Here is a 22,782-nt window from a genome sequence, read left to right as displayed (position 1 = left end):
ACAGTAGAAGAAGAGAAAGAAGACAAGCACAAGCTTTGTATCTTCGGCTGATGTGATTTTGTTGTGGATTATCTGTCTTCGTTAGCATTAGCTAGCAGTGCTGCCAAATATGCCGACTGGCAGCCGGCATATTTTGGTTTTCTGAGGTGTATAAACGCTCTCTATTTTCCTCATTCGTAAAGTCTAAGCGGAAATGTTAAGCGTGGAGTCATTGCAAGTGGCTGAGGAGGAGGTGGTTGAATCCAGCTCCAACAAACTCGGTGACATTTACACTTTTGTGGCTAAAGGCTGCTTTCCTCAGACGATCAATCCTTTACGGAAGAAGAACCTGAAAAGATACGCACAGAAATTTATCATTGATGGTAAGAGCTATTTTAAAACCTGAATTTAACAATGGAAAAACCACTGAAACAATACATTGCTTACATCTAGCTCCAGTGAACGTCTGGTGGCTTTACGAACCTTCATTCAAAAAACATCCAATTTAAAGTCGCCTTGCATGTCGGCAAGTGTGTACCCTGTAGGACATAATGTAAGATATTTTATGAATCTGTAGGAGCCTGTAGATAATTCGGCTGACTATATTATTGATTTACTATTACTAGAACTATGTATCAGGTAAGTTAAATCCCAACTTGGCTCCCAAGCTGGCTCTTGTGGTTAAATTATCTACTACTACTCAACTACTAATTAAAGTCTACATTTTCAGGAGATAAGTGTTGTTTGTAAAATAGAGTGTATGTCAAGGCTGAGAGGTTGACCTCAACTGCTGTCAGCTCAAAGTTATGTTTTATTTCTATGTCTGCCCTTCAAGACAAGCAAGACAACATTAAATACTTATATTTTTGAATGAGGTATGGTTTGACGTTCTCTCCATACACCACAAGCATTCTCAAGGGGCATTCAGCAACCTCTTATTGTCACAGTACAAAAAGTATGATACAACTTGTCCAACTCTTTATTTGTATTTGCATTCAAGAGGGTAAGCTGTACTATGTGGGACCCAAGAAAGACGAGAAGAGGGAGGTGGTGATCGAGGCTGAAAGGAAGAGGCAGATTTTTCTAGACTGCCATTTCAATGACATCGGTCATCACCTGGGCCAAAAGAAGACTGTCCACAGGATCCAGAGCAAGTACTACTGGCTGGGGATCATCAAGGACGTAGTGGATTGGGTACATACATTTTATGTTTTAAGTGTGCAGCTATCATCACTGGGCTATAATGATATTAATGTTTAACTGGTATATAATGATAACAATGTTTAACCTTTATGATAATGTTTACTGTTTCAGATAAAAGTATGTGAGACCTGTCAGCTCACAGAGAGGAATAAAAACCTGGCGAGGACGGTTCGGCCTATAAAAGTGGAAGCACCTTGGGATATTGTTGGCATTGACCTAATAGGTATTTGCTTCACTTAATTTCTTCAGATGGTATTTTTCTGCTGTATATATTTTCCCACACATTTAAACCCCCTGGCTGTCTTTCCCCTTCTCTTCACCAGGGCCTTTCCTAGAGACACAGCAAGGCAACACCAATGTTATAGTCCTCATTGATTACTTCAGTAAATGGCCAGAAGCTTTTCCAGTGCAAAAGACAGATGCTCTCTCTGTTGCGAGATGTATTTCCAAATGCATATACAGGTAAAAATATTTCATAAAATCATTGATAGTCATACTGAGGTTGAAACAAGGGTTTTACCACAATCTGTATAGGTGTAATTTTCCAGTATGTGTTATTTTGTGCTCTACATCCAAATCCAAATTATTTAGATATTTAGTTATTGAATAAATGGTCACTAATGGGATGCTTGCATTTACTTCTGACCTTTTCTGGTTTCCCACAAAATTACATATTTTTCACCCTTAAACTGAACTCGTTCTGTTCTCTGTTCAATTAGGTTTGGTGCACCTAAAACGATAGTATGTACGCAGAATGCTGACTTCTGTGATGAGGTAAGTTGTGAGTCACAAAGTAAATTAAAATGAATAGATCAAGAAAAGTAGAAGATGTTGTCATGGGACAGTTTTATCAGTCCCTGTACTTGTGTGTTCTAGGTGACAAAACTGCTGTGCGATAGGTGGAGCATCATGCAGAAGGTGTCTCCTCTGGATCAGCCTCAGCTCAACCCGCTTCACGACTGCACGAGTCCTTTGCTGAAGGAAGCCATAGTGCAGATGGTAACGGAAAAGCAGGCCGAATGGGACGACTTCCTGGACCCTGTGCTGTTCCTGTTCAGGACATCCACCAACCCTACGACCAAGTTCAGCCCTTACTCCCTCATGTTCAGCAGGAAAGCTAATTTACCAAATGAGGTACGACTCCATTGTCAAGAACAAAATCTAGTAGTGTAGTTTGTATGTGTTTGTTAATATTGCTCCCTTTCTGCAGACTACTTTGAGCCTACTGAATTATGACGACCAGGAGCAGGATATGTATTCCACAAAGGAGAAGGCCTCAACGTATATAACCATAATGCAGGAGCAGCAGAACTCTGTGAAGCAGCTGGTAAAGACTTTCTCTTGCACTATCACCATGCATGCTGGTTTTTTCTTTCTTTGTCTGATTGTCACATGCACATCAGACACTGCTTTGTGGGTTCTGACAAAAGTTCAGAAAAGGTTATTCTTATTGCTGCATCTTTAAAGGTCCCATGAAAGGGTGTTGATACTTTCTCTGTGTGACATATATCACTTTCTCTTTAGGGGAGGGGTTGCTGTTAAGTGTAAACAAATAGGATATTAATGATGGTGAGAATGGCAGTTTTATTTGATAGGACAGGTAAAAAGGAGGGTTTTTAATTTTTTTAGTTGTTTTTTTAGCACTTTGATTTTTTAGTTACACAGCATGGGGTCACCCTTGAAGATGCGCAGTTTGGAAGGGACATTTAAATGCATTAATTTATGGAATAAAGCTGCATTAAATGACTTTATCAATATTACGTTGGCAATTTGGGGGCAGCAGAATAAGCTGAAGAATGGTGACATATTTCATCTTATAATATTAGGCTAGTGCAATGTTGGGGTTTTACAGTATTTACTGTATAAAATACAGACGTTCCTCTTTCTATTAAACTGATACAGATATGTGGTATTGAGGTGATGTATTGTAGTTCAGCACCAGAGGTCAGTCTTTACATATGGAACAGGAGACTGAGCTGAGAAGGTTGATGACTATAAGTGATGGATTTTACTGTTTCATGTTTGCTGTTATAGAATTTTTTTCATGTTGCTGCTTGAAAATCCAACATTTCTGTATTTTGCTGCTTCACGATAAAAGTTTTTACATATCAAAATTGAGGGGGACTTTTATTGTGAAGAATCTGTAGGAAATGTGTTCCTGTGTTTATCACTGAATTAGCAGAACTTTGCTAGCGGCTTTTTTTTTTTTCATTAAAGACTAGTCTAATCATATGGCAGGGAGGAAGAGTAAATTCAGAAACCACCAGAGTGAGATGTTGGATGAAGAGCTGCAGACAACAGTTTCTCACTGCACCTCTGCAAACAGCTCACCTCCAACAGGTAAACTTGTTTTATCTGCCCTGCTGTGGAAAAACACATGCAGCAAAAATAACAGGGGACTTTAGCCATGGATCAGCCGGCTGCTAAACGTTATCACTTAAGACAAGTCGTCATCAGTTGAAGACACACCGTCAAGCAGGTACCTCTGCTGTGATGGAAATGCAAATCCCTGCTATGCTCACCCAAATCAAACCACACCAAAGCAAGCCAAGCCACACCAGCCCATGACTGTCAAAAAGGGGTATAATTCCCCTTGTAGACACACTGCTTGTAGGTCAGACAATGTCATACATGCTACAATGACTTCTATCACCAGTAGCTCAGCTTGTACATTTTTAAATTTAATTAATTTATTTTTTTCACACAAATACCATATACCCCATGAAATGTTAGGAAGGCATGAAAAAACTGATGCCAGCGAAGCCTAGCTAACATGTTAGCAAACAGACTATAGCATTAAGGTTACAATAACTCCAATGCACAATGCATTTGTGTTTCTGGCCACCTGACAAATGTTGCCTGTCTGATGTTTGGTACAGGGCATGAGGTATACAGTTTGTTTATCAAAGCTTTGTTGCTGAAATCAGTTGTTGAATTGACAGGAAACCAAAACATGAAGCTAAAAGGAGCAAAAAAAGAAAAAGCTCCATAGAACTGAAGGGGTCTGCAGTGTTTGATAATAATTTTTTACAGGTTTGTCACTCTTAGCACCACATTTCACATTACACATATTCATTTGATTTATTGACTATATAAAGAAATTATTTAGTGCAGCTTTAAAATGTTTTTTTTCCCACTGATTAGCCACAGCTGAAGAGTAATCAACCATTACAAAGAGCTATCAGGGTTGAAATTTTTTTTTAAAAATGTTCCTACATAGCCTCTGGTTCCTAGTTGGCCCAAGGGGTTCCTGCCTCATATATGAGAAACTACAAGTTTTGTGTTGGGTTGTGTATGTTTCTTTTATGTCCCCCAGACATGGTACTGGACATTTATCTCGACATGTTGGACACAGTGTTGTCAGGGTGATATATATGCACTATTCTTGTGAACACAGTTGCATAGTAGAGTACAGAAATGTGATTCTTACACCCCTGTTTCCTGTAATAGAAACTCTATTAATTATTTAAGATACAAAGTTAAAACCAGCGTTATCCATGTGTTGTGCAACAACAAACTTGTTGACAGAAATATTTAGAAATATACATATTTATGGGCTTCATTAGTAAACACATGAATATAACTGGCTGTGTGTTTTATATTGGTTGTGTCGTTTTTTTTCTTTAAGTCCTCTCTTTTTTGTGTCTGAATATGTGTGTTCCACTTTCAGGTGATCGCCAATATGAATGCAGCCTACAAACAAGAGAAGAAGAAGAATGCCAAACGCAGGACACATAACATGCCCTCGATGACCTTTAAAATGGCAGATCCTCTGTTCGGTGCAGGGGACTCCCCCTCCCCAAAAAAACTAAAAGACAGTTTGTATTTATCTTTTCCTGTTGAGACAGTGCTGGCCACTGAGCAAAGCAGCTCAGAGGACATGAAGACTGAGTTAGAGTATCACTTGGCTGACTCTGATGTCCACTGAGGAGGACTGTTTGGAAGAGGTGGATCAGTGGAGCAGGACTACATGTTGTCATGAGCCTCCTGACGTCTTAGACAGAAGATGGAAATCCAGATGTTGGTGAAACGAGTGTGATGATTTGTGTTACTAATGCTAATGCTGGTTGAACACAATCTTGGTTGGTGTTTCACTCGTAGATGAATCTGGCATTTAGAAAAAGAATCCACTGGCCAAAGTAATGGCAGTACACTTTGACCCACATGAATTATTGAGCTTTTTGTTCTGTTTCCCTTTAAAAAACAACCAAAACATTTCCCTTGAAATGATATTAACTTATTCTTTTTTTCCACTGTGTCAAGCAATAGATTTTTAAACAACAATGCTTAAAATTAAAGGTATTGTTTAATTTGTGTGACCTTGGTGTAATGTCATTACCTGATGGGAAGTCTGATATTGCTTAAAGACGCTGATTAGTGTTAGTCTGTGGAATCTCTTGCTTGTGAGAGAAGGTCATAGCACACATAAAGAGGCTAGCTGCCTCTGTTGTTAGGTATGGTCTTGTATGCCTAAAATTAGCCAGGTTGAATTTAATAGTTCCGCCCACCCTTTTAACATGCTCTTTAAACAACAGATTTGAATCAAGGATTATTTCAAGATATTTAAAGTAAGATATCCCTGACCTTTGACCTTTTTTTACTTTAACAAAAACATTGGGTTGGTGAGTGGGTTTCTGTGTGAAAACACAGTTTTGTTTATCTCCAGGTGTAAATATGAACTGCTTAATCAATCAGATAGTTTGTTTTTAGCATACACATGAAGAACTGTGTCATCTTCATATATTTGTTGATAGATGGGTAGAGTAAAAGCAGGTTGTTAATGTACAAGCTGAACACAGTAGGGCCCAGTATTGATCCTTGAGGAACACCAATGTTACAGTTAAGGTATATTGACTAAGTATTGCCAATACATACACTAATAATTTTAAACTAATGCTTTGTAATGCAGACCACCATAGGTCAGCTACGTATTACTACTACTACAACTACTAAAAAAATAATAAAATATAATAGAAAACATGCTGGGAAGAGAAATTGAAAACATTAGATACACAATTACACTTTAAATATATAAACCTGTGGTTCCCAATCTTAGGGGTGATATCAAGTTATTCTGTAGGGTATAAAAACCCACTCAGTGGGGAGAGAGGTACAGAGATCCTTTTTTGAGTTAAAACACACACACACACACACACACACACACACATACACACACAAACATGCTACAGAGAAATATTCCATTTCAAGTGAAAATCCATCATAAAGTAAAATAAAAAGCATCATCACCAAAATGTACATAAAGTGACCAAAAACAAAAAAACAATTAAAAACAGCGACCTGCTACTGCTGAAAACATGTGATGGGTGCAGTGAGAGTGACCAAAACGGTAAAGTTGAGGGCCATGAAACCACTTGTGCTGTACTTATTAAAAACATCTTAAGGGACTGTTTGTTATTTATGAGAGGGGAGGGGGTATTGCAAAAACGGGCAGGTATGTCAAACAAATTTTTAAGCACCGTGGATGGACTTAGGCTTTTTATTTTGGCTTAGGGGAGGGGCATAATGATTTAAATGGTTGTATTTTCTATTTCCCTGCTGGTTTTGAGAGAAAACATGCTTTCCAAATCCAGAAGGTGAGTTTTCTTTTAAAATCACCTAAATTAATCATTCATCATAGCCAGTAAGTGTTTAAAACAGAAATTGTTGGATTTTAAAATTTTGGTCCATGGACGCATCATATGCAACGCACACTTCGTCAGAAAAAAAAGGTAACAAAATCTGAGCTAAAAATAGTGATAGTTCATCAAAATGACTGTATTATATGGGTCTCATTTAAAAATTGGCCAAGAATAACCCGAATACACTAACTAGGCAGCACAACAAGAGTGAAAAATCAAGGCTTTTTTCAAATCCAGGATTTCATCTTTAACTTTTAACATTACATTTTCAAACATCAGAGGGTAAGTTTTTAAAATCTAAAACAGTTTATGGTCGAGGGAGGGTCATGCATTTTTTGCCAGTCACTTGGGGAGGCTCAAGGAAAAACATTTGTAGCTTCAGGGAGGGTCAAAATAATAATAATAATAATAATAATAATAAAATGAAGTCACACCCAGCTACCACCCTTCTCTGGTAAGTGCAGACCAGCCCCTAATAAATCAGTAGGCTTGAACGAATAATCTCATGTAGGAACCTAAAATACTATTTTTAGTCTCCTGCTACGATTTTATAGTGACAAACTACCATTATGAGCCAGTAATAGGTATAACAGGATTACAGTTGTTGTATATTTCACGGAGGTTTCTTGAAATGTCCCATTTTTCAACATAACTTTGGTGGTTTTGACCGGATGCTCTTGAACGTTCACAAAATACCTGGTGGGAGGAGCCAAAGAACGTTCACTTCCGCAACAATTGAGGTCAGAGAGGTAAAAATGAACAGAGGTATCATTCTGCCTCCTTTCCAGGTATCTAAACCAGTGCGTCTCTTCATTTATGGGGGTGAAGATATTTGGCAGTGTGTGTGTGTCCGGGGACTCAGAGAGTCACAGGAGCTGGTTTACGTAGTCACTCCTCGACCAGGTAGGATACTTTAACAGACTCAATTTCACTTCATATAGATTATAAATTTAGACCTAGTGGACACAGGGGATTCCAAATTATAAGGATAAGTGGGAAATGGAAAGTTTATTTTGGAAAAATAGAATAAAAATCAGGACGGTAGCTGGACATAATATCCAGTGACTCCTGTGCTGTGAATCATTTCCGAGCTGCTGGACTGATCATTTCATACTGTTACATCAGATTTACCACATGGATGCTCTTTTTTTTTGATAGTTCAGATTAATCACTTGATTGATTCATATTACAAGAAAGTTACAACGTGATTACACGAAGCTGTCAGTGGCTTGTGCGCGATTATGCCACATTGTGCTACCTGTCTTGTCAGATTGTCAAACACCTGCAAAGTCTGAATCCTCTGTTACATAGACGATCTTTGACACCGGTGTCCAGCAAGGCTAATGTCGGTTCACTCTCTTAAACCCACCCGACCCAGTTTAAGGCGTGGAAGCTGTTTATCAACTTGTACCATATTTACGCTGCTATTTATTTCATTATGAATAGGGAGAGACTGTATAAACTAATTTAACATTCCCCTGGACACCCGGCTGGACATTATGGGATTCAATAACATGGACGCGTCTGAAACCTGACCCACCACAACTCACCGCCTGCTAGCTGCTAACTCACAGAGTTAGATTATAATGTAATAGGTATATTTGTTATCTGAGGTTGCCATCTTGCTGGACAGTCATTTACAGCGTAGTAACATCTTGTGTTTAACTTGTTGTAGGACTACCTCACATTTATCCCCTGCAGATAGAGCCGCAAGAGACCGGAAGTGCATCCCTACAGAATAAAGTAAGTGTGAAGAGATAATTCAAGTATTGGTGGAGTCATTTCTGCTGCCTTTGAGTGATCTTAAAATATCATAGAATTGTTTTGTCGGTTTCTGTTTTTGTGTCCGTTTTTTTATTACCTGGGATAGTTTAAAGCTGCAGTTGGAAGTTTTTTGTTTTAAAACATTTTAAACATTTTTCCTGAAACTGTCACTATAGCCACACAGTAAAAGAGACACATAATCTGTGAAAAAATAATCCTCTGCCTCCTCCCATTGCTCCTAATGGTATTTGCAAGAATCCATCTGCCTTAGGGAAAACCACCAGTCAGGCCAGTGGTCAGGGCAGGGGGACAGCAGTTTCAAGTTTCATGATGTCCTTTCATCCTTGCCCAGGAGATTTAACAGCTTAAACTCTAAAAACAAAACTGATTTGCTGAAAATCAGTTTGCCTCAGTTGTCACCTTCAGCTCCGCCCGTCATACCTGCTGCTTCTTCACAGTTTTTTGCCAGACATTTGTCCATTGCCCCTCTGCTCCTTTCACTGTCTTGTTACCTCTGCACCCTGACTTTCCTTTAGGAGCCCCTGATTTTTGGTGAAGAATTCTGACTTCACTAGTCAGGCTGCAGTTCACTTAACATGTTTACATTAGCAGCACTTGTGATTTCTGCGCATTCTGCACCAGACCCATGTCAGATGGACTGCATCATTTCACAATACCTGTGGGAGTACCAGATGGAAATGTAAATTGTTGTACTTGATCCCATTTAAGGGTCAACCATAGAACTTTTCATGGGCCCCCCTTGGCCTTGGGCTGGATCATCTATTTCCTCTGACTCCCCCTGAAGGCGGGCCTGGCCACAGAGTCTGTAACACAGCTGTCAATCATGTCAATCACTGCTTCTGAACTGCAGTCAAATTGTCAAACTATTATAAAGACTATGTAAAGATTCTGTTACTGTATCACCTATTTCTTGCCTCAAATGTTTTCAGAAACATATTTTAATGTTCTGTTTAGTAGGGCTGCACAATTATAATAAAATGCTATCCACAATTATTTGGTCAATGTTGAGATCACGATTGTTTATCACGATTGCTCATTGTTTTTAAGGACAAAAGATCTGATGGGTATTTATCAATCAATCAATCAATCAATCAATCAATCAATCAATTTTATTTAAAAGCCCAATATCACAAATCACAATTTGCCTCACAGAGCTTTACAGCATACGACATCCCTCTGTCCTTTGGACCCTCACAGCGGATAAGGAAAAACTCCCCAGAAAAAACCCTTTAATGAGGAAAAACATACTGTTTATGTTAACAGTAAGGTAACGTTAGCAACATTATTTTAAATGTCAATTTTGCAGTCGATCATGGTCATTTATTTGTGGGAAGCCAAAGTCATGATCGTGATTAATATTTGATTAATTGTGCAGCCCTACTGTTTTACTGTAAAGTGAGAAGGTTGGCCCAGCTGGTGGGCGGTGCTTTGTTTTGGCTCGACTGTCTTCAACATGGCTGTAGGGTCACAAACTTTCTGATTTAACAGCTAAACAGTACACTAAAATATGTTTCTGAAAACATTTGAGATGAGAAATAGGCAAGGCACTAACAGAAACTTGATTCATATTTGATCAGCACTTCCTAGTGGCTGCAGTTCATGAGCAGTGGTTGATACGGTGCACAGCTACATTAGAAACCCCTCTGCTCTGATTGGTTGTTTCCCTTAAACCACGGAGGATTCTTGCAGTTGCCATTAGACGCACTACAAGGTGGAGAAGGAACATGGTTTTTTGCCTCATGTACCACTGTGTGGATATAGTGACAGTTTCAGCAAATATGACAAAAAATTATTTTTAATAAAAGTTACCATCTGTAGCTTTAACAGTGGTTGTATTTCTTATAACTTTATATGTAACTCTATCCTGCAGCATGGGCATCAAAGTAGCTGTGAGCTGCACTGTGTTGTACACCCTACTGGACGTGATTGTCACCACTGTCTTGTACACACATGGTTCGCACTTGAGTATATTCACAAAGGATGCCCTGAACTTTAACATCCTCCAGTCAGCATTGGACCTCTGGGTGACTGTGCTGCTCAGAGCCTCCCTCCTGCTGGGAGCCTCCATAGGGGTGTCATGGAATAGACAAGATGGCCCACAAAGGGCAGCTAAACTCTCCTCGCTCATTGTCTTCATCTGTCTGATCGTCATCACCTACGCCCTGGCCAAGATGCTGATGCTAACCGAGCTGAAGTCTCTGACCCAACAGCCCTGGTTCCTGAGCCTGATATGCTGGACTTGTGCCTCTTCTCTGGGTGTCATGCTGCTCTGGAGGATGCTTGGGAAGGAGTCCAACTCGGCAAGCACGAGCTGCGCAAGTGGAGGAGAGGGGGGCTCTGAGGATGCTGAGAAGCTGGTGGGGACAGCTGGTGAGGAGGAGCAGGGGGTGGGGTGTGAGAGGAAGAAGAAGAATGAGGAAAGCCAGGAGAAAAAGATGACCAGCTCTGGGGCCACACTGGGACGTCTGCTGACCTACTGCAAAAAGGACGGTGGGCTGCTGTCCGTAGCCTTCCTCTTCCTCCTCATCTCTGCTGTGTGTGAGTGTCATTGACATAGTAATATAAACCAGTCCAATAAAAGTGTTTAATCCTGTCGGTTACAAAGGATTGCAACAGTCATGTGCTATACCACAACAGAGGCTGACGCTGTAGGTTATGACTGTGACTCATTCCAGATTACACCACATGTAGCCTTTGCACTCATCAGGAGCAACTCAGAGGCCAAACTTCAATATTGAAAAGATAGTGAAGGGCTTTGTTTTATTTACTTGTTTTATACATGGACAAAAAAATATAGATAGAAACAGAGGTGGAGGCAGCTTATAGCACCTTATCACAGAGATGCAATTCTTTTATTGGTACAGTGTTTTCAGGCCATACTGCATAGTAAAATACAAAGCTCCATAAAATGCCACCTCACCTTCAAAACAACTCCTAAAAGTGTAAATTATGACCTTTGGGTCATAGTCATTTGGTCTGTGAAATGTCAGAAAATAGAGAAAACGTCCATCTTTGGGACATTTTTCCAGAGCTGAAGGACACAAACTGATGTGTGCCTGATGACGGTCTAGTTACTGAAAGAGGTGTCGAATTAAAAGCATTATTTTTGCAAGTTAGACATTGTGTTGCTGTTTTTCTACAAGCTGTCTTGTTTTATTCTTAAAGATATTTTCTATCACACAGAGCAAAGAAAACCAGCAAATCCTCACAAAGGAGGAGCTAGATACAGAGAATCTCAACAGTACATAAACAGTTAATTAAATATCCAAATTATTGTTACAGCCTTACTGATTTTCTCAATTTATTTTGAAAACAAATATCTCATTATTGTCCAAGTTTTCACTAAGTTATCTTGATAAAAGAGTGCTGCAGGGATGATGTTTTTTGTAGGCCGATACAGAAGGTAGCATCGCCCTGGCCCCCTCAACACAAAGAAGCCAATAGGATTTTTCCTTTGGATTTTGCATTAATCAATAATTTATTTGTCAAATGGAATTATACAACTCCAGTGTAATGTGATCCCATCCCTTTAATTTGTGCACTGTAATTTAGTCCTTTTTTGCGACTTCTTACATTGTTGGCTGCTGCTTTATAATGGTCCGTGATTCTGGATGGTTCTGGTAATCTGTGGTTTCTGGTTATGAAATGACCTAACTATCCATACATTTGGACCTCAGTAAGACAGCCATATAATAGCTTCTCGTAAACACGGGCAGCGCCACACTGCAGCTGCCTCTAAACAGTATATAGCGGTGATCCACAGCAGGAACAGGACAGCAAAAAACCCACTGACTTCGAAACGAGGGAACTGGGAGCAAATATGCGAACTCATCCCTGGGTTTTGGAACTCATTCCTGCAGCGCTACTGTATATTCATGTACCAACAGCCTATTACACGTATGAAAAGTCAGTATGTGGACATTCTTACATAATATCTCTGCTCCTCTCTCTCTAACCTGCAGGTGAGGCCTTCATACCGTACTACTACGGAAAAGCAATAGACAGCATTGTGGTTCACAAGAGCATGGAGTACTTTGCTAAGCCTGTGATCATACTGTCAGTGCTGGCCTTAGCTAGGTGAGTATCAACAGGTTGTCTTCTGTGACGTGACATGAAAAGCATACACCATAAAAACATAACAACACGTGTAGTATTTGTTTTTATGTTTTATAGTGTGTGCTTTTCATTGCTTCTGGACTGTTATTGTAGGGCAGCAATGCTTGTGCAGCTCCTAAGTCCAAGATAAATTTCCCTATGAGAACAATAACGTATATGGTATGGTATCATATTATGATTTGCCTTAGAGAGACACTAATTTCAGATCAATATAAGGTGACATTTGTACCTCTTTTGCACCAACATGGAACCAGTTCCTGCACCTAATTTTGAACTATTCAGAGCTTCGACCAAAAATGAGGTGGTTCAGAACCCAAAAGTTGGTTCACAGCTGTAACCAAAAAATAGCAGTTTTTTCTTGACCTGAATGCAAACTCAGACAACATCTATGCGTGAATCATATTCTGCTGGTTGGAAAAAGAGGATGGAGGAGGCAACAGTGGAGAAATCGAGAGGAATTTTTGGACAAAAAAAAGAGTGTGCAGTGATCTCATCAATAGCTGTTCATGCTTGCTTTGGACGTAAAAACAAATATCTGTAACAACAGAAGTTAGTTCACAGGTAATCAATGTCATTTTGCTACTGTTTACTTCTGTTGATGACACATCCTCGATAAAATGGTTCCGGCAAAACAGATGGAAACATGGGCTGGCTCGCTAGAAAGCAACAAGGTTCACCGAATTCTGAATGGAACTGGTAAAAGAATCAGAGCTTAATTGGTGGAAAAGGGTGAGCAAATATTTGTTCATATGAGAATGTTGCAGTCTGGAGTTGTAATGATTTGCTTATTGTAATGGTAATAATAATTGTTTTGGCATTTTGCCGTTGTTTGGGAGTATGCAGAGGTGGGAGGGATCAGGAAGAGTGTGTGATGATATAATGACATATGGCAAAGCTGCTCGATTAAATTTGAAGCGAGAACGTCATATGTGCCAAAAACCAGACTTAAATTCTTTATTGCGCCTTTACCCTTTCCCCAGTTCACTTGCAATGGGAGTACGTGGAGGAGTCTTCACCCTGACGTTTGCAAAATTAAACCTTCGGCTCAGGAACCATCTCTTCAGAACTCTGATGAGGCAGGAAATTGGCTTTTTTGATGAAAACCATACAGGTGATATAGGAACACTACACATCCACCCTCCCTATATCTCTATTATTGACTTTCGTCTGTATGAGTGCCTTCTTCAACAAAGGAGAAGTCCTTCTAATGTTATTACATGCCTGTCTCACCCTGTAGGTGACATCATTTCACGTCTGTCTGCGGACACCACTCAGGTGAGTGACCTCATCTCCCAGAATGTCAACATCTTCCTGCGGAGCATGGTCAAGGGCATCGGCTTCTTCATCTTTATGTTTGGGATGTCCTGGAAGCTCACACTGGTGGCCATCATGGGATTCCCTTTCATTGCCCTTGTCTCCAGACTCTATGGGGATTACTACAAGGTAAAGTAGATTTCTGTTTTTGTTGATCACTGCATTTGCACAAAAAATGGATTAATTTTTTTTTTTTTTTCCAGAAACTGACCAAAGAGGTGCAAACAACCCTCGCAGAGGCCAATAAAGTTGCAGAGGAAACCATTTCAGCCATGAGGACAGTACGGAGCTTTGCCAACGAGTGCGGGGAGGCCGACTCCTACTACAGCAAGCTTTTGGTCATGTTCCGGCTCAACAAAAAACAAGCCCTGGCCTACGCTTGCTACATGTGGTCCAGTTGTGTGGGTATCAGCAGTTGCCCCTTCAGATGAAGACGTAAAGCTCTAAATCTGTTACGTACAATACTTTGTATTTCTTAATTACTGTGTGTTTCAACGTGGACATCAGTAGGATGTGTGTGTGTGTGTGTGTGTGTGTGTTTGTTTCAGATTTCAGAGCTCGCTTTAGAGGTGGCTATCCTCTTCTATGGCGGCCACCTTGTACTTACTGGACAGATGAGCAGTGCTGCCTTGATCTCTTTTTTCATTTACTTGCTGGAACTGGGAGAATGTCTGGAGGTATTTCATCAGTTTTATTAATTTATTTCATTATGTGCATATAGAGACACAAATCCCCTTAACTGAAGTGTGATTTACCTTACAGAGTATTGCATCAGTGTACACGGGCCTCATGCAGGGGGTTGGTGCTGCCGAGAAGGTTTTTGAGTACCTGGACAGAGAAACCAAACACCCAGCTGACGGCACAGAGGCTCCAGACACATGCACCGGTTTGGTTGAATTTAAAGACATCACGTTTGCCTACCCAACACGCCCTGAGACTGATATTCTCAAGGTTTGTTCTGAGGGATTTTGCTTTCACCATGTGTTGATAAACTATATATAACTGTTTGGCTGCAGGTATCAAGAGTCAGGGGTCATGCCATGTCTGATTCACTCAGCTCAGTCTAAACTGATCCCAGGGTGATGCTGATATATTGTAGTTTTTGTTGTAGCCACTACAAGCCTTTTACTTCAAATCTGCATCAAGTATCTTGTATCAAGTGTCTAAAAGCTACTGTATTAAGTTTTGTAATGTATCAGGATAAGGTTCTAGGGAATCAAGCAGCATTTCATTCATTCATTCATTCATCTTCTAACCGCTTCATCCTCTTGAGGGTCGCGGGGGGGCTGGAGCCTATCCCAGCTGACATCAGGCGAGAGGCAGGGTACACCCTGGACAGGTCGCCAGACTATCGCAGGGCTGACACATAGAGACAGACAACCATTCACACTCACATTCACACCTATGGACAATTTAGAGTTACCAATTAACCTAGTCCCCAATCTGCATGTCTGTGGGAGGAAGCCGGAGTGCCCGGAGAGAACCCACGCTGACACGGGGAGAACATGCAAACTCCGCACAGAAGTGCTCCCACGCCCGGGATCGAACCGGCAACCCTCTTGCTGTGAGGCGAGAGTGCTAACCACCACACCACCGTGCCGCCCTCAAGCAGCATTTCAATTTTTTTATTATTTGAACATGATAATAGCCATATTTGAAGGTAATTAAATTATGTGCAAATAATATTAGCTGTTGATAACACAAGTCCAATAATATCAGTTGCCCTTTAACCCCGAAACCCCTTACTTACTGTACTATGTGTCGACTTTTTATGGTGGTGGTGTCTGAAAGTTTGAAAAAAAGAAATCACTTCCGTATTGATGTGTTTGCAGGGAGTGTCATTCACTTTGCATCCTGGGGAGGTAACCGCCCTCGTGGGACCTTCAGGCAGTGGGAAGAGCTCCTGTGTGAGTCTGCTGGAAAACTTCTACCTTCCTCAACAAGGCCAAGTGCTGCTGGATGGAAAGCCCATTCACACCTTCCAGCATGACTACCTCCACTCCAAGGTCAGTCTACATCAGTATGATTGACAGGATGTTCAACAATTAGGACAGGCTGGAACGTGCCCTTTTGAAGGATAAGACTGGCTTATTCTTTCTTCTCTTGATGTCAACAAATCTAACAAATGTGTTAGTCTGTCTCTCAGCACTTTCCAACTTAACTACCCTGTTTGTTGCACTAAAACCAAGCCTGTTGATTACTGCTTAGGGGTTAGGATTATTTAGGCATTCCAAAAACTAATTACAAATATATTATTTTTAATAATAAAGTAATTTCCCTAAAACATCTGGACACTGTAGTTTTTAGCAAATATTGCTGATTTGTTAGGTACTATTTTCAGCACTTTGGGTTCTCTAATGCAGTGTTTCTCAAATGGGGGTATCGTAACCCCAGGGGTACTCTGGAGTACATTAGATTTTCTTTTTTTAAATGTAAATTAAAAGAGTAACTAAACCCCCAAACCACTTTTTTCAGTTTTGTTTTTTCCAGTTTTTATTTTTTATTTTGGTAGCCAAGACACAGGGCGTGTTTTGGAAGAGCTACCAAGCTCTTCTTTACTTTCCAAATGTTATCGGATTGAATGGATCAAATCCCGATGTTGTTACGCTCAAAAAATTGATACACTGATTGACAATGTAAGTCTATGGGAAAAAGTCCTTTGGGCCCAATGGCATCAAATCACGGACCCAAAAGTTGTAATTCTATGGTTTGGCCACTATAAAGCCTGTTGCTGTTCCTGTGGGGCCGAGGAAGAGGCACGTCAGCCAAAACTCTGGCGTTTAGTTACTTTTTAGAAATATCAATCATACGTAATTCCAAAAATAATGAAACTGTATTAATTTCAAATTAAAAAAAAAAATGTTTGATCGATAAACCACATTTTATATTCAGTATTCCTTTTTTCAGTTCATGCATTAACTGTCAACTGCCACAAGTGCAATCACATTCTGGTTTATGTTTATTTACTTTGCATTTCTACCAAAAATCTTGTGCAGTAGTTAAGGAGTAATTGCCTGAAAAATATTTTAAGGAGGGTAAATTACTGAAAAAAATTTGAGAACCTTGCTCAAGTGAGTATTTGGAGCTGCACGACATTGTATAAGAGATGGACTGGACTCAAAATAAACAACAGTCACCATGTTACTTGTAATGAAGGAACATGTCACCAGTGCAACATTTTTTGACCACTATGGCCTATGGTACAGAGGAATGAGATATATCGGATTTTTGCGACACTCTGTTCTTGTTACTGAAATCAGTTTATCGTAGGTTAAGAATCTTTCACACGTAAAACCTTCCATGTGTTATTTTGTGTCTGCAGGTGGCTCTTGTGGGCCAAGAGCCTGTGCTGTTTGCTCGGACGGTCGGTGAGAACATCACCTATGGCCTGACTGACGTCCCCATGGAGGCTGTGGTGCAGGCTGCCACCAAGGCTAATGCTCATGATTTTATCACCGCCCTCCCTTCAGGCTATGAGACAAGTAATTATTATATGTGTGTTCATGTAGAGGTCAGTCATTGATGTATTGGTATTGTAAACGATAGGTTAGCTAGGACACCCACTCACAGACCATCGTGTTGGAAACAAATGCAAACAGACAGTTTCCAGGATTATGACAAGCCACTTTTCAAGCCACTTGAGATAGTCTACTGCCTTAAACTTTGTACATCATTTCAAAAAACATGAAAATTATCAAGGAAAAAATTCATCACGAAGAGACTACATCCTGTTTTGTATTTAACTGTTCTTCATCATTCTGAAACTCAAACACAGCAAATGTTGAGGATGACTACTTTGTCTAATGTTACTGTTTTGAAGTTACATAACGTATTTGGCGTAAACATCATTACTATCCTTAAAACAGAATAAATGTTTCTCTGACACATCTGCTACATTTAAATGCAGGCACGTGCACAGATAGACCCCAGGTGGTGCTCAAACACCTTCCCGTTTTCCCTCTGACTGGATAAGTGCTCTTTTTTGAGAGACCTTTTTTGTCTATTTATTTTTCTGATTTAATATTTTAGTTTTTAAATTTGGCCCATTTCACCAAGTCTCAATTAAAAGCGTTGCTGTAACGCCTGACAACCGCATTTGAGTTTTAATTCTGCCAGACCACAAGAGCCCCTGTCCCTCCCTCATCAACTTCCCTTGTCACAGTCATCACTTAGTGCACGTAAATAGAACACCCTGCAAAGCAGCATCCACATCTTGCTGTGACCCACCTTCATGGAAAGCCAGGTAACGATAGAGTTTGCCCTAAGTCAAGGTATTGTTTGTAACTGTTGTGAGACTTAACTATTAAAACATCTCAATACAGCTAGACTAATTTAGGTAATAACCCGCCATTAAGTTTAACAACAAGCAAGTTAGTCTGCTAAATCACACCGTCTCCCTCCAACTCTCTGGCTGATTCCAGTTCACTGACTGCCCAGCGCGATCGAAGACTGTCACCGGATTACGGTATTTCTCTCACTTCCACGTCTTTAAAACCCAAAACTCTACTCGAAATAATGTTTAGATCTCCCGTGCCGCGGCTGATAATTAATTTACAAAAATCTGAAATGCGGTTTGGTGCTGCATATTTCCTGTGCTAATAGCACAGAAAAGGAGAGGAAGGGCGCAAAGCTACAGCTGCTGCAGGCTTCTGTTCTCTGGAATTCTTCAAGAATATCTAAAGCTTATTTGGATGATAATTTTAAATATTAGTACGCAACTATTTAATAAAACACAGTCATTTTCTGGTATGCACAAACTTTACTGTTTACAGATTCTTGGGCAGTGGATTGAATTTTAAAAACAATATTATTTCTGAACCAACAGGAAATCAAGCATTTAGCTGGTTAAAGTAAAGGGTTTTGATGGGAAAGTGATGACGACAGAAAATCTAAAATAAGCCTTGCATTTAAGGTCTGAAGAAAAGAACCATGTTTGTAAGAATCTGAATTTGATGTAAATGAACCAAACTACCCCTCAAAAAAGTCTCTTTTCTCTTCAGTGCTGTGTTGACTGCATATTGAAGAACTTTGAGGTAGAAATCATCCTAAGTGTGTTGGTGTCAGAGTAGCTTCTACACTGTACATCCAGAATAATTTAAACCTCCCTGCAGATCACATTTATTCACAGCAAAATGTGCGTTGACTCAGCGGATAACATGAAATAAGACAAGTTGATCTACAGGAAATTAAATATTTGAAAGCAGTACTGAATGCCTGAGCAAGCAAAACGTGTTACTGTATATACCTTTATATTTGAAATCAATAACTATGAGAGAGGTGCCCCTTTTCTTTTACTTGAGCACCTGCCCAAAAAAATGTCTGTGCACGGGACTGTTGATGATCGATACCAAAATAATCTAGGCTGCAAATATGATCCCCAACAAGTAAGTAACAAGTAGTGCTCTTCAATACTCTGAATTGAATATTAGGCCAACAGAACATTTACTTAATTAAATTATATTACGTTAAGATTTCTTTGGGGAATAGCTTAGTATGATAAACAACATGGACATAAACTGTTTTATTATCTGAATGACTCAAAGTTTAAGGAATTTTAAAAACCTAAAAGGGTGAAGGAAAACATTTGGGGCTGGAGCCCCAGAGGCCACCCTGCTGCTCCGTCCCTGGTTTTTCCCATAGCACATGTACCCTTGCACAATTTACCAGAGTTAAACACGATTTAGTATTAGGATTAGAATGTAATCTTTTTCCCTCATACTAACTTCCCTGCACTGCTTTCCTGCTAGAAACCTCACAGTTAGGTTTTACTGTTTAATTGTCATGTGTTCTTCATGCAGCCGAAGTACTGGTATTTTTTCTTCCCCAGGTGTTGGCGAGAAAGGCACCCAGTTGTCAGGGGGGCAGAAACAAAGGGTGGCCATTGCAAGAGCTCTCATCCGCAACCCTCGTGTTCTTATCCTGGACGAGGCGACCAGCGCCCTGGATGCAGAGAGTGAACACGTGGTAAGTGAAAGGCTTCATTATTTAACTTTTTTATTGTGTCAGAGAGCTGCTAACTCATCTCATTATCATTTTGTTCATCCTTGCTACATCTGCTGCAGGTTCAGACGGCTCTGAACAACATCATGCAGGAGCACACAGTGCTGGTAATCGCCCATCGGCTCAGCACAGTGGAAAAGGCAGACAACATCATCGTGATCGACAGGGGGCGTGTGGCGGAACAGGGGTCTCACAGTCAGCTGATGGCCAGTGGGGGGCTATATCACAAGCTGGTGCAGAGGCAGGTCCTAGGCATTGAGACAGGGGCGGAGGTCCTCAACCCATCTGAAAAACTCAGCTGGAAGTCTGATGGTGGAGGGAAGAAGAGAAGAAAGAGCAGCAGTTGCAGCACCAGTGATTCTGAGCATAATGTACGCTACTGAGAATGACCTGCAGTGTGTGGAAATGGGATTGAACTGCTGGATGGGTGATGGCACGTTTTGTATATTCTAAGATTCAAACCATATGTACTATAGAGGCTATTTTATTCAGATATTCAGTAGTGTTTAGTTTAACTATTTCCATGCAAAGGGTAGAAGAGGTCTTCAAACTGAATTTAGACCACAGGACACTCCAAACACTGAACTGAAATCCAGGATCTTAATATAACTTAAAGGGCTAGTTCAGATTTTTTGAAGGTGGGTTGTATGAGGTACTTATCCAGAGTCAGTATTACCTACATTACCGGTTCGATCCTGGCCGTGGGAGCCCTTCTGTGCAGAGTTTGCATGTTCTCCCCGTGTCAGCGTGGGTTCTCTCCGGGCACTCCGGCTTCCTCCCACAGTCCAAAGACATGCAGATTGGGGACTAGGTTAATTGATAACTCTAAATTGTCCGTAGGTGTGAATGTGAGTGTGAATGGTTGTCTGTCTCTATGTGTCAGCCCTGCGATAGTCTGGCGACCTGTCCAGGGTGTACCCTGCCTCTCGCCTGATGTCAGCTGGGATAGGCTCCAGCCCCCCCGCGACCCTCAAGAGGATGAAGCGGTTAGAATATTAAGTATTACCTACAGTAGATGTCAGTCGGCACACCTCCCAGTTTTGTCAAGTGGCAGGATTGCTGAAACGGAAGCTAAGCAAAGTGCTGCTGTGGACGGGGTCAGCAGCAAAACATATTGTAGTCACCTAAAAAAAAGTCCCATCTAAAAACAATCTACAGCAAAATAAATGTATGCTATATTGAGCGTATTTTCACTGCTTTACCTTTCTGTCAGACCACCCATTCCAACAGGGAAGTCATTAACAGCTTCAGTTCAACCTATGCTCTCTTAAAAGCCACCAGACTCCATTGACAAAAACAAAAATTTGGGCTCACTGAACACAGGAGCTACTGGTCTCCTGCTGTCTCCATCAGTTTGTTAGTTTGTGTCATTGTGTGACTTTGGTGAATCAGAGTTCACCACTTCAAAATAACTGATCGAGACAGCAGTAGACCAGCAGCTCCTGTGTTCAGTGATGTTAAATCACTGTTTTTGTCAATGGAGTCGGGCTTTGAAGAGGGCGATATAACAGCTTCAGTTTCCTGTTGGAAATTGCTGTCTGACAGAAATGGAAATTGGTAAAAAATACCTTCAATACACTGTTTTAGGTGAGACTTTTTTCAGGTGGCTAAAATACATTTTATTGCAGACCCCTTTAACAGCAGTAAATTGCTTAGCCTCCCCATCAGACTCTAGGGTGTTTATCTATACTGGGGGCATGCCGACTGCCATGTTGTGTAGGTAATACACCGACTATGGCTAAGTACCTTATACAACCCCACTTAAAAAAAATCCAAACTATCCCTTTAATCTAGAATTTGATTATGTTAGAATCAGTTCAGGTTAAGATCAAATGATAGACAAACTAAGTAGCATTATGGACTTAAAAATACAGTTGAATGTATCAAAAACATATCATAGAGGGTTGGCATTGCCACTAGAAATAAAACTTGAATGAATGGCCACTATGATTATTAACTGATATATTAGCTTTAAGAACAGGCAATATGTTGCTGCTGATGCACTATGTAAGGTTGTGTTTGTTTTTTAATACCTCATCATCATACTACAATCACGTAAGTTATTGTTTTATTGAACTCTTCCTCAGGATTTGTTTTGCTTTTATATGGAGTTTGCTGTAGCAGGTGTGGAAATGCTTTGTGTTTCTTTTCAAGGCTGTTTGATTACATCATTTGTAGCTCTACAAGTAAGTGCTGCAATGACCACAAAGAAAAGATGGGTGCCTTTTGTCTGATGAACTAAATTCACAGTAGGGATCTAACTGTCTGTGATAAGGGCAAATAAATTTAATGACTCCAGAGATGCATAATGTAATTGTATAAATCACTATGAATAAAAAATGAATAAAATATACTGTTGGCCTTTATGGAAACAGACATGTTGGATTAGTACTTAATGCTGCATTTAATGTCTACACGTAAATCCTCATTCAATTTCAGTTGATGGATGGATGTTGACCCTGATGTTAACATGGATGTTGACGTTAGCATTTTGTTTATTTTTGTCCAGACTCATACAATATAACAACCTCTCTATTCATATTTATCATGTTGCCTAAGTATCATGTGGCAGCAAACATGCTTACAGGCACAAAACTAGAGCCAGTCCCACCACTCTCAGGCTCTTTGTGCTATTTTACGACTGCTGGCTTTGACATTGCACAATGCAGATAAGACAATACTTAACTTATTATTATTATCATTTTTTTAAATTTCATTTATTTATTTATTTTTACCATGAGGCTAT

General features: G+C 40.2%; 2 protein-coding genes across 7 annotated transcripts; both read left to right on the top strand.

Annotated features, from left to right (window-relative positions):
• Positions 1-18: 18 nt before the first annotated feature.
• On the top strand, positions 19-6,071 carry zgc:113436 (uncharacterized protein LOC503528 homolog). Of its 2 annotated transcripts, XM_049578358.1 has the most exons (9): positions 19-362; positions 980-1,173; positions 1,294-1,405; positions 1,506-1,644; positions 1,902-1,956; positions 2,059-2,316; positions 2,393-2,509; positions 3,400-3,522; positions 4,853-6,071. In XM_049578358.1, exons 1-9 carry the CDS (start codon positions 194-196, stop codon positions 5,108-5,110), a joined length of 1,425 nt encoding a protein of 474 aa, XP_049434315.1. In that variant the 5' UTR covers positions 19-193; the 3' UTR covers positions 5,111-6,071. The 2 variants fall into 2 exon arrangements, with proteins under 2 accessions (XP_049434315.1, XP_049434316.1); XM_049578359.1 differs by lacking the exon at positions 3,400-3,522.
• Positions 6,072-7,086: 1,015 nt separating this feature from the next.
• On the top strand, positions 7,087-22,547 carry abcb9 (ATP-binding cassette, sub-family B (MDR/TAP), member 9). Of its 5 annotated transcripts, XM_049578350.1 has the most exons (14): positions 7,087-7,103; positions 7,610-7,724; positions 8,497-8,564; positions 10,477-11,144; positions 12,569-12,683; positions 13,703-13,833; positions 13,960-14,165; positions 14,240-14,437; positions 14,585-14,713; positions 14,799-14,987; positions 15,869-16,042; positions 17,359-17,518; positions 19,864-20,000; positions 20,099-22,547. In XM_049578350.1, exons 4-14 carry the CDS (start codon positions 10,478-10,480, stop codon positions 20,417-20,419), a joined length of 2,427 nt encoding a protein of 808 aa, XP_049434307.1. In that variant the 5' UTR covers positions 7,087-7,103; positions 7,610-7,724; positions 8,497-8,564; position 10,477; the 3' UTR covers positions 20,420-22,547. The 5 variants fall into 5 exon arrangements, with proteins under 5 accessions (XP_049434307.1, XP_049434308.1, XP_049434304.1 ...); XM_049578351.1 differs by lacking the exon at positions 7,087-7,103 and having other exon boundaries at positions 7,571-7,724; positions 10,817-11,144; XM_049578347.1 differs by lacking the exons at positions 7,087-7,103; positions 7,610-7,724 and adding an exon at positions 8,152-8,409.
• Positions 22,548-22,782: the final 235 nt, after the last annotated feature.

The sequence above is a fragment of the Epinephelus fuscoguttatus genome, linkage group LG6 (genome assembly GCF_011397635.1).
Source record: "Epinephelus fuscoguttatus linkage group LG6, E.fuscoguttatus.final_Chr_v1".
In the NCBI taxonomy this organism is placed as follows: domain Eukaryota; kingdom Metazoa; phylum Chordata; class Actinopteri; order Perciformes; family Serranidae; genus Epinephelus; species Epinephelus fuscoguttatus.
The sequence above is the reverse complement of the archived record's forward strand: the minus strand, read 5'-3'. Positions and strand labels throughout refer to the sequence as shown.

Bases quoted from the DNA above. Each gene is read 5' to 3' on its own strand.
- zgc:113436 (XM_049578358.1), top strand. From the start codon at position 194: ATGTTAAGCGTGGAGTCATTGCAAGTGGCTGAGGAGGAGGTGGTTGAA. The intron at 1,174-1,293 runs GTACATACATTT...TTACTGTTTCAG, and splicing joins TCAAGGACGTAGTGGATTGG to ATAAAAGTATGTGAGACCTG. The intron at 3,523-4,852 runs GTAAACTTGTTT...TTCCACTTTCAG, and splicing joins AAACAGCTCACCTCCAACAG to GTGATCGCCAATATGAATGC.
- abcb9 (XM_049578350.1), top strand. From the start codon at position 10,478: ATGGGCATCAAAGTAGCTGTGAGCTGCACTGTGTTGTACACCCTACTG. The intron at 12,684-13,702 runs GTGAGTATCAAC...CCCTTTCCCCAG, and splicing joins TCAGTGCTGGCCTTAGCTAG to TTCACTTGCAATGGGAGTAC. The intron at 20,001-20,098 runs GTAAGTGAAAGG...CATCTGCTGCAG, and splicing joins ATGCAGAGAGTGAACACGTG to GTTCAGACGGCTCTGAACAA.